The 11,886-nt window shown below is 36.7% G+C and overlaps 1 protein-coding gene across 1 annotated transcript in view; it reads left to right on the top strand.

The window, feature by feature from the left end:
• Window positions 1-325: 325 nt before the first annotated feature.
• tmprss15 (transmembrane serine protease 15) overlaps window positions 326-11,886 on the top strand; it is a 157,186-nt gene continuing 145,625 nt past the window's right edge. Inside the window, exons 1-3 of the mRNA XM_039746291.1 lie at window positions 326-389; window positions 3,217-3,248; window positions 9,938-10,005. Of these exons, the coding sequence (XP_039602225.1) occupies window positions 326-389; window positions 3,217-3,248; window positions 9,938-10,005 (164 nt within the window). The remainder of the gene's footprint in view (window positions 390-3,216; window positions 3,249-9,937; window positions 10,006-11,886) is intronic.

Raw genomic sequence — 11,886 nt, 5'->3', positions numbered from 1 at the left:
TACAAGTTCATGGGACATGTCATCTGTGCTGATGATATCGACAATAATGTCGAAGAAAAAATAATGGAGGAGATGGAGAAACTTTTCAGTGTGTGGATGCAGGATCAGCATCATTGTCGAGTACCGCTCAGCTTAATACTGATTCATGAGAAGTCAAAAATTCTTTATGAAAACCTTAAGAAGAAAACACGGCGAAGAATCAGAGGGCACATCTCTTCATGCCATCCATGCTTGGTTTCATCTTTTCAAGGCTTGAGCCAACCTTTACAACGTAAAATTAAGTGGCGAGGCAGCGAGTTCAGATACGGTAACTGATTTTATCGAAATGCTTTGGGAAATTATTGATGAAAGTGAGTTTTTACTTAAGCAGAGATTTAAGAGAGAAGAAGGTGAGTCCAGATTTCTAAAAAGGTCAGTTTTATTGTCATATCAAAGTTATCTAAAATTATCCAAACCCCAGCATGCACGTGGTGACGCCGTTGTCATCTTGCAGTCGATCCTCTCTCAGATTAAAAGAGTAGGCACACTTCATGCACAAGTGTGAAAACAGCAAGTGAACACACAGCCAAGTCAGCGCCTGGTATTAAATATTTCCTGCATCAACCAGCAGGCAACAGACGTGTTATGCGGCGAGTGTCTGAACGTGTAGTTGCACCTGCTGCGGACAAGCAATACTTACCCATACGTTAACAGAATTTCGGCACACAGCGCAGTAGGGGGAGCAAATCTCACTGTAAAAGTATTAACGTTTAAAAGCTATTTGTACTGTACATACAGTCAGGGCTGGTGCCACCATTAAGGGCAATTAGGCATTTGCCTATAGGGTGCAGATCATAAAGGCAGGCGGGGGAACCTTGCCGCATGGTTTAGCTAGCAAACACTTGGTTGGCCTTGAGTACAGCATTGGCCTCAAACGATAATGGTTGTTTGCTTTCTGAAGTGGTCTGTATTTGTAATTATTTATAAACAGATAATTACAAAATATAGAAATAAAATGAGATAAAATGAGAAAGGTATAGATTCCCACTTTGTATTTTAGATGCCGCAGTTAACTCTGGCCGCAAGAAAAAAAAAATCATTTTAAGGGCATGGTGTCTCCGTCTTCTATCTTCTCCGGGCAATCTGACTGCGCAGATGTCTCATCCATCTTCACTGAATAATTTTGTTTTTGGCGTGGGAAGCACAGTCTTCTGACACGCAAACAATTGTACGTTTTCACTGCCCCAAGAATACTGCTAGCACTTCCCAGTTTCAGTGGCAAGTGGCGAACGTAGTTTCGCAAAGTTGAAACTTAGCAAAACTTACTTGTGCTCAACAATGTTGCAAGACAGACCTGTAAACCTGGCAACACTTTCAAGTGAAGATGACCCACCTTCCTCACTGGATTTTGAAGGATTTTTTGAAAAAGCAAGACAATTTTAAATTTGATTATGTAATCTATGTGCCGTTTTTTGTGCAATAAATGTTAATTAATATATAAATTTAAATTATTGTTTCCTTTTGTATCATTTCAATTAAAAAAAAACCCCAAAACTAATTGGTAAAACAAGGGGCTCACTAATAAGCTTGCCCTAGTGTGCAAGATAAACTATAAACACTTGCACTGCAACGCTAATGTGACATGAGGGGAAAAACATTTTGAAACACATAATATTTAGATTTAACAAAACCATAAGATGGCACGGTGGCACAGTGGTAGTGCTGCTGCCTCGCAGTTAGGAGATCCGGGTTCGCTTCCCGTGTCCTCCCTGCGTGGAGTTTGCATGTTCTCCCCATGTCTGTGTGGGTTTGCTCCGGTTTCCTCCCACAATCCAAAGACATGCAGGTTAGGTGGATTGGCGATTCTAAATTGGCCCTAGTGTGTGCTTGGTGTTTGTGTGTATCCTGCGGTGGGTTGGCACCCTGCCCTGGATTGGTTCGTGCCCTGGGATTGGCCCCCTGTGACCCTGTACTTGGATTCAGTGGGTTAGAAAATGGATGGATGGAAAACCATAAGAAGAAAAGATTGTCTACATGAAGCAGTTCTACAGCGGATGGTAGTCAGCAATCTGGTTTATGTTGCAGGCTGTCTTTCTCTTGAGATCTCATCATTAATTGCTACATATTTAGAAAATCTACATTGAAAAGTTGTAAACCAGAACTCTGCAGTTCTGAGACTGTAGTCCTAACCACTGCATTACCCATCTCACAATGATGCATGCAATTATTAAATGCAGGTTTTTAATAATGTGGTCATACCAGGTTTTGGACAAAGCAGTCTCATTTTCTTGTACAATATATAATGGAAACCACAGTGTGTGGTCAGGAACTCAAGAAAGTGTCTGAACTTCAACAAAAGGATGCCACCTCAAATCAGCTTTAATTTTGTTCCACAGTAGGTTAAATTTATTGGTTGTACATTTCTACTCAGAATAGCTTGTCTCATATCAAACCATCACATTCGACAAATGGGTAATTGAGCTGAGATTAAGGAACTGGAAAAGCCTCCGTATTAAGCTAAACCTACAGTTATGTTTCCTAAACCATTCAATCAATTTCCCATCCCTGAAATTTGGAGCATTATCCTGCTGGAAAATGTATACACAACATTAGCTATATACACTACAGTAATGCATAGTTGAATGTGATTGACAAAGGCACTCAAATATTGCCATATGATTTTCCTCAAATTGACATAAAATTTGCCCTGGAAATGTATTAAATCATTACAGTTTCTTATTAACTCACAACAAGGAGAAACCATGGACTACAGAGGTTTTCACCGTTTCCTGGTCTTTTCATCACCTGGTGCATATTTTAGATAAGTAAAAGGTTTTACAGTGCTAAAATGCTAGAACAGCTAATGTTCCCGATGCTCTCCTACTATTGCGCCTGATACCACTTATATTTTTAGCCTTACTTATTCTTAGTCTGAATTACAAAAACACAGTCAGATGGCACCTTTTTACCTGCTTTAAATTGCAAGGTTATTAATATTGTCACTGATTGAAAGAAATTGTTGACACTCTGAATACATATTTGATTGTGAAGCCTGTTTCCATTTACAAGCAGCTGACTTGGCCTCTACGAATCTTTATTGGTCTCAATGAAGCAAATAATTTCCATAAAATGTCTTAGCCATTGCCATTAATTTGCTTTAAGAACTTTTTGTCAGAAATGTTACTGTAGGAATGTTCCTATTACTCATGTTCTTTCTTCCTCTTTCTTTTTCTTCAGATCAGTCCTTTAATGATAGTGTGTCAGAGAAAGTCAGTTTTCCTGAATAAACATTAAAAAGGTTTATGGTAAAAGACAGAATAGCAAAGTATAGAACATAATCTCAAGAAGGACCTATTAGGACCAGGGCTGTAGTTAGTGGTAAGAAGAAAATAGGTTGTTGCTAAATGCCATAATGTTTCATAATTGTATAAAATGTTATTTAGAGGTGTATTGGACATTGGTCCCTTGCTACACATTGTAAAGTCAAGTGAATGGTTGTTTGCCTGTCAATAGGGCTTAGAAGTACAAGAGCACTGGGGGCCATTCTGCTCTGAATATGCTATTGGAATACGTGTAGATAACAAGAACTCATCTGCCAAGAGGAAGAGAGACCAGAGGTTCTAATACAGTAGCTGAGAAGATGGAATACTGTGTGTAGGCAAGTTCATTATGCACCCCATGGGTTAGTCAGTGATTCAACATCTGCTATAAGTAGGCCCAGAGGGGCAACAAGTTTATTATTTCCTTTCCTGAGTTATTTCTCCTTTATGTTAAGAATTGTAGTTAATATATTATCCTTTCGTGTAACCTTAGATGTCTTAACACACATTCTGCATTTGGTTTTGACCGGCAACAATATTTACAGAGAAAGTTTCATATATGCCTATGTATTGTAGGAAAACATATTGTAAATGTTCTGTTTTCATTAAAAAGATACTTGAGATATGGAAACATTTCAAGCAACAGAGAAGGTTAGGCTACTAACCCTAAAAGATCTTATTTCAATCATCAGAGTTTTAAAAGCTAACACCCACAGTACTTCCTTAAAAGAATAAGGCCGTATAAACCAATGTACTGTACTCAAAATACTTGAAAACTGTGATAACAAAACAATAGAACATTTTATACTATATTTTCTACTACATGTTTACATTTGTATTAATGATTATAATTATTTGCAGTCATTGTACTCAAAATTACAGGAGCGGCATGGTGGATAGTGCTGATGTGTCACTGATCAGGCATCCTGGGGTTTATTGTTGTTAACAATGTTGCGTTTGCATCTTTTTTTCCTCTCCAGGTACTTTAATTTTCTGCCAAAATCCCAAAAAACCCATATGTTAAGTTGATTAGAGATTATAAATTTGCCCACTGTGGGGCAGAGTGTGGGCTTTGTGTGAATGGGCCCAGGGGTAACCAGGGTTTGATTCTCCTTTGCTCTCAATTCTGCCATCACTGGCAACTGCCCACAAAAAGCATAGATTTGGATAAGTAAAATAAGTAAATTGTATTTAATATTTATTTATTCAGGTATATTCTATTTTCATTTTATATTTTTTTCATTTTTATTAACTTTTAAAATTTGTTTTATGTTACAGTGTAATAGCACAGTGGTTGCAATATCTCTTATCTCCAGGATCTTGGGTTTAACATCTAGCCCAGTAGTTTAATAGCTAAATACACAGTACAATGTTCAATTACTACCAGTCTCCTACATTTTAGTTTGGGATTGCCTGATTTACAGTGAGTGGACATGTCTCTCCTTCACAAACGGACGTATGATAGAATTACGGTCTGCACATATAGTATTTCTTTAATTAAAGTGTTATTTCCAATTCAACCTTGTGTCCAACATTTTAAACCTCAAACATACCCTGTTTCTACTTTCAGTTAGTTAATTTCTTACATAAATTAAATGTATCAATAGTCAGTATAAAGCACAAAATAACCTATAATTAAGCCTTAAAAAATCACATCCATCCATTAACCAACCCGCTATATCCTAACTACAGGGTCACAGGGGTCTTCTGGAGCCAATCCCAGCCAACACAGGGTGCAAGGCAGGAAACAAACCCTGGACAGGGCATAAAAAATCACATTAAACACAAAATACATTTTCGGCATGCATGTGTACATAAAATCATGTGTTTGCACAATGACTTTTCAATTGTTTTAAAAAGACTCTTAGAACCTGAACCTTTTATTTGTATAAGAATATAGGAATATATACTATGAGCATACAGCACTTGGTGGAGAGCAGATGACATGAGATCATATGAAACAAATGATGTTCACAACAGAATGAAGAGAGACTATGAAAAATGAATAGACTAATCAGGTGTCCGGCATCTGTCTGAACATTTTTCATTTTCACTATTGTTCTAGTGTTTATGATTTTGCTGAAATATAATAAAGGTTTGATGCTGAGTCTGTCACTAACAAAGATGAGTCTCTGTTTACATCTTTTAAACATGGGTGCACAATGCTAAAAATGAAATGAAAAATGTCAAGATTAATGGAGTTTCTCTGCTACTGTCAGATGGATTATTCATTTTTTAGAAGTTCCAAAGCTGAAGTTTCTTCCTCGTACAATAGTTTATCCTGTTAATATTTAAAAAACTTACATCTTATGATTATAGAGAAATCTTTGAGGTATAGGTATTAGTAAGTTACGTAAGTCATTTGAAAATTTTGTTAATTCATTTGAGTCTATTCTTATGTTCAGATCCTTTAGGAGTTTTACTGTTCTACTTCTTCTGTTATATCTTGCTGTAGTAATTTGAATAATTGCACAGCAATAATAAAAACAATTTGGACAACTTTCCGCTAAAGCAAGACTGTATTCAGTTTCGGTACTTCCAGATGAACCAACAGGTGTATCTGTTTTATGCTTATTACAAAACCAGCATAATTTTTCAGTTTTTCAAAGCTAGACAATGTCTTGAATATCTTTTAAATAACAATTTGTGTGCATTTTTTTTAGAAATATTTTAATGAAAAAGCTTTTGTCAGTTTTTGAAAGTTGCATTAAATTTAGCTAATGTCATCAGTTTCCTTATTTACTGTTTGCACGCTGCAAAAGATAGCCCGGCCACAGACACGACACCAGAATGTCCAAAACACACACGCGTTTTATTTTCCCTATTTACAATATTTACAGTGGTTGCACAGTCCTTGCTCCTTTCAGCCACCTCCACTTCTTTCTCGCAAGCTCTGTCCTCTTCCACCTGACTCCGGCTACCCGATTGGAGTGAGTCGGCGCCTCTTATCTCCAGGTGCACAATGATGACCTTCTGGCAGCACTCCCCAGTGTGGCAGAAGTGCTGCCCTTGCACCTGGAAGCACTCCGGGCATACACCATCCCTGGTCTGTCAGCGTGCCCTGGTGTACCGGAAGCGCTGTCCTCTAGGGTTCAAGGACCGTTCAGGCATCAGGGAAGAATAGTGCTGCTCTCCCGGTCCGTCCTTCCTCCAGGCGTCCCGGCGGGGCAGGGTTCCTGGACGTCTGTCACAATGCAAATAAAGAAACATCCTAAAGAAAAAAGAAAAGAAAAACAGTCCAGCCATTTTCTGTAGCTCTTTACTCTTTTAGGAGTTGAGTGTATAAAAGGACCATCTCTGGAGAGTACGCTAATACATCAAAAGTTACACTAATGCACACATACTGCAAGTACTTCCTCCTAAATGGACAATGTTGATTTATAGCACTAATTAAAATGAAATCTCCAAGTTTACAATGTAAAAGGAAATTGAAGAACCACAAGAATCAAGAGGCAGAAAGCTCTTTCACTTTCCAAATTCTTCTACTGAACAAATATTGTACAGTAAGTACTGCAGTCAACTTAGGTAGTCCAAGAATTACGTTCTGGACTTTTGTATTACCATAAACTCTTATATTAGATGTAATTTGAGACTTTAAAGTGAAGAGGGCAAACTTCATCATTCTAAAGACCCACTATAGTTGAGAGGAGGCAACATTATTTTTGCATATGTGAAATGTGGCTTACGGGAGAATTCAGTGATTACTGAAATATTAAAATGTAATGTATTTAGAAATAAACAGGGAAAAGACAACACTGAAGTGGGGCTTTTGTGAACAATGGTCTGAAATGACTCAAAGGATAGATAACTTTTGCTGATACTTGCAGTAAAGAATTAGTAATAAATTTAGTAGAAGTATCTTATTCTCCATCCATTTAAGTTGTTGTTGTTAAGTATTGACCCTCCAATGAACTGGTATTCAGTTCATGGTCATCATTTGTAAAACTTTGCGTAGATTTAATTGTGAAAATATGCATATGCCAAAAACACAAAATCTGATTTATAAAATCTGGAATATGCAGATTTGCATGCAGCTCACCCTTTGTAAATCATAATCACCTTGTGAATGTGAGGTTGTGAATACGCCTCAATGCTAATCAGCCTCATACATATGTAATCACAATGCTGTTAATGTTCAATGGGTGGTAGAGCAGAGTTCCTCCTGACGTATCATGTCCCCACCTGTGTTCAGGAGCATCCCCCTGCAGTCCTAAGAACACAAGATCATGTGTGGCATTGTCACACCTATCCTCTGTTTTCTAGGGTCTAGGAAAGGCTTATTATGCCATCATCTGAGCAGACAGCCGCTATTAAATGGCACATGTAATGACACAATTACTAATACAACAAATAGTACAGAATATATGAAAAACTGAGGTCTGTCAAGTTTGTCTCAAAATAAATTAATCATGGGTTAACAAAGGCCACTGAGATGTGATGTTTGTCAGCCTCTTCTTGGTATCACATATGACTTGTGAATTAATATAACATCTACATAACAAAATTAACAAAAGCAGCTTCATTCTCTCTCGATGCCCTAACTGCAATATGAGTGCAGTGATGTGCTCTGATTAGGTTAGAAGAACCGGACACTACTGCAAATTGCCATTTTATGTTGGCAATAATTGTTACATTTTACAGTATGTATGTACAACCATACCATGAAGAAAACTGGATATACATTCTCTGCCAGGCCCGTCGCGACAATGCAGGCAAACCAAGCAATTGCTTGGGGCCCCGAGCTGGCCTGGGGCCCCAAGACAACGACTGGTTAAGAATAAAATGCAGCGACAAACTGTGTGAGTGCCCCATTGATAGTGAATGCAGTAAAGTGCAATGACACTGTTATCGCGATCCCCCTCAAGGGGGCCCCCCTCGCTGACAGCAGCTAGCCAACCACGCGATCTCTGCTGCCGGCAAAATACAAAACTTCCTCGGCAGTCATGAAGCGGAATTATGCTTCAGGAAGCCAAAATAGAAAGAAGAGAAAGGAAGAGGAGGATAAGAAAAAACAAGACAGTGGTAAGTGATAAATTACACACATAAAATAGCTCTACTTGTTTTGTACAAATGGTGCAATTTTGCAAATAAAATAAATAAATAAAATAAATAAAATACACTACAGTCGGACGAACAGCTGCACAGTGCTCATTCAGTAAATGCATAGCTAAAGACTAAAGATTAATTAACTGTCAATTTACCTTCTATTAATGATTGTTATTATTATAAAGTGACTGGCACTTATGTCAATTGAGCGGGATGTTCACCAGTCTTTGGACATGGAGGACATTGTGATTGCCTTTGCAGAAAACAAGGCTCGCAAACAGCAGTTTTAGATAATTTGCACATGTTTGAGAGAACTGAAAAATGTTAATGTGAGTATGTATGTGTGTGTGTGTTTTTAAGTATGTTGGATTTAGTTATTGTGCACTTTTTTAATGTATATTTGATTTTATGGTACAGTGGTGTTTTTTGCAAATGTTCAATTGTTGAAAATGTTCAAATTTTATGCACTTTATATGCAACAGCAGTATTTGCACTCTAAACATTTTTTTTATTTATGCACAGTATATGCAACAGCAGTATTTGCACTGTAAACCTTTTTTATTTATATAAAGTGTGAGTGAATTTAAACTGTATGGCTATGCTGTGGTTCCTTTGCGTCGTTATGCGCGCGGGGGCCTCCATGTCCATTTTGCTTGGGGCCTCCAAATTCCTTCAAACGGCCCTGTCTCTGCGGTCAGCTAATGGCTTTCAGCACAGCTGGGATGATAGGGTGAAGCTTGGCTGAGATATTCCTGACCCGAAGTGACAACAGGTAGTCAATATAAACTGACGAAAAACCAAAAGATCTTAAGTGAAAATGTGCAGCATTAACCCTGATAATAGAGAACTGAAATACAGTCTGTGCATCATATTCATCACTTTTGAGTTTTAATAAGTTTGTCATGTTAATACCCATAATAATGGCTTGGTGAGCTGAATTATTATAATTCATACTGTATGACCGAGCCTTATTAAAATACCTTATAATAATATATTGTAATATAATAATTATTACCATTTAGATGATTTGGCTGTATTTCACTCCTTGATCAAGGATGTTGTCATTTTATACTTTTCTAAAAAACGTTTCATACAAATGGGTCAGAACTGCTGTAAATATATGCAAGTTCTCCCATCAAGTTTTCTTTTATAAATCCCAACGTTTACATGAGAAGTTGTGTATGCACTTTTCAAGCCTCCTTTTGTGAGCACACAAGCTTTATAAATAAGACCCCTGGGTTGGCTTCTCCCTTACTGCCAGTTGTCCCGAGACCCTGGCTTGCAGGGTCATACTTTTGACATTATGTCCTTTCCAAGGTCTGCCCAGTTTTTGTCATTGTTCTTGCCTGAAAATATGTAGTTTTTATTGTTGGTTAGAATGTTTTATTTCAATAATATTTTGTAATCTTATGTGCTCTGTAAAGCTCCTTGTGATGATGCATATCATTACAGTATAAATGAAAACAGATAATATTAAAGTCAACATTTTTGATTTACAACAGTATTTTTCAGTATTTTATTTTTATTTTTAGGCTTATTTAATTTTGTACTCCATATCTGTGGCTGATGTTTTTATGTATTTATTTATTTAGATATCAAACATTTACCTGGAAAGTACCTTGAAAAACCAGTACAGTTCTTGCAAAGTTTTATATTTCAGGTATGACTTTTTCAAATCCTTCAATCGATTTTCTGAACCCAGTTAATTAATCTGCCTATTACAAAGCAAACTGTAACGCTCATCCATATGTATGCATAGCTGGCCGATTAAAAGACTCTATTCTACCTAACCTGTACATCTATGGAAAGCGTAAGAAAATCCAAAGTATTAAAAAAATCCTTATAGAGCAGACACAGAAAGAAATTGGAGAAAAACACAGAATGTCATCCAGCGGTAACCACTCAACCACCACGCTAGATAATTTTTTAACAACTATAATGAGTGCAGTTTCTGTACTGTGATTTGTTCTAAAACTTGACTGAAACTTGTCAAGAACAGTATGTTTATTCAAGTGATCTTTTCTAGGATTTTACTCCAGAAAGGCAGGTTAGAAAAAGGTCTAAAATTTTCATAAACAGAGGTGTCAAGGTTATTTTTCTTGAGCAGCAGTCTTAAGACAGTCTAGGAAGACCCCATATCTAATGATAAATTTACTATGTTGAGAACACTATCAATTAGTACCCCAGATACTTCTTTGAAAAAACTTGTTGGTATTGGGTCAAGGATGCAGGTGGAGGGTTTAATTTGAGAAATTATTCTATATACTGTAGATCGGGTAAATCTATCATGGTGAAAAAATTTAATTAGCTTAAAATGGAATACCAGGGTTTAATAGGATCAGTATTGGTTGGATGTACTATATTATTTCTGATGTCATTAATTTTGTGATGAAAAAATATTGCAAAAGCCTCACAAGTTTCACTGTAAGTTTTTTGCAGGCATTCCATTGAGTAACCTGGGTTTAGAAAATGATAAATTGTAGAGATTAAAACTGTCAGATTATGAGCATTATTATTTATAATTTTAGAGAAGCAGAAGTGCCTCTCGAGACGAACAATGTTGTTGTATTCTGTTATTTTAGCCTTCAATATTTCACAGTGAATGATCAATTTAGTTTTTCTCCATTTACGCTCTGGCATGTTTTCTTTAAATCAGACACAAATTTGGGCTGTAACAGTGCTGGAGAATTTTTTAACTGTTTTTTTCAGTAGTGACTATGTCAGTGTCAGCTCTCACTTTAACATAAAATTTGACCACCTTACTATTTACATTATTATCACTATTGTAGTAAGCACTACTAACGGACTGGATACTTAAAACGTTTGTAAACTTTGAAGCAGCAAATGAATCAAAGAAGCGTTTTTTAACAATACACTTCTCATTAATTTTATCTATCAGTATTTCTATATTAAATAGTAAGAGAAGATTGTCAGATAAACCGATGTCCACGATCTTTCTAACATCAACTTGTAATCCTTTAGTAATCACTTAGTCCAGTGTGTGTCCCCCTTTGTATGTTGGCTGAGTAACGTGCTGGCACAGATCAAAAGAGTGTAGGAGGTTCATGAATTCTTTTGCTTTCGGGTCACACTGATTATCAATATGAAAATTAAAGTCGCCAACAATTAGGAACCTGTCATAGTTAGATATGATAATTGATATTGTCTGAGAATTACTCTAAGAAAGACTCATTATATTTACATGGTCTATATACAGACAATACTAGAGACTGAGAAATTCCTTGAATAACAATGGCTGGATACTCAAAAGATGCAAAAGTACCAAAGCTCACATCTTTACACTTTAGCTAACGTGAAAAAATATTTGCTAAACTGCCAAGTTTCTTACCCTTGGCAAACCACATGAGTAAAGCTGTAATTCATAGGTGCAGATTCGATTCATACAGCAGCACCATCAGTGACAAGCTACATTTCACTTAATGTGATAAAGTTGATTTTCTTTTCACTAATAAGATCGTTGATGGAAAATGTCTTGTTGGTTAACGCTCTAGCATTTAATAAGGCCATATTTAAAGTCTTG

The sequence above is a fragment of the Polypterus senegalus genome, chromosome 2 (assembly GCF_016835505.1).
Source record: "Polypterus senegalus isolate Bchr_013 chromosome 2, ASM1683550v1, whole genome shotgun sequence".
Classification (NCBI taxonomy): domain Eukaryota; kingdom Metazoa; phylum Chordata; class Cladistia; order Polypteriformes; family Polypteridae; genus Polypterus; species Polypterus senegalus.
This window is presented reverse-complemented; position numbering and strand designations above follow the sequence as displayed.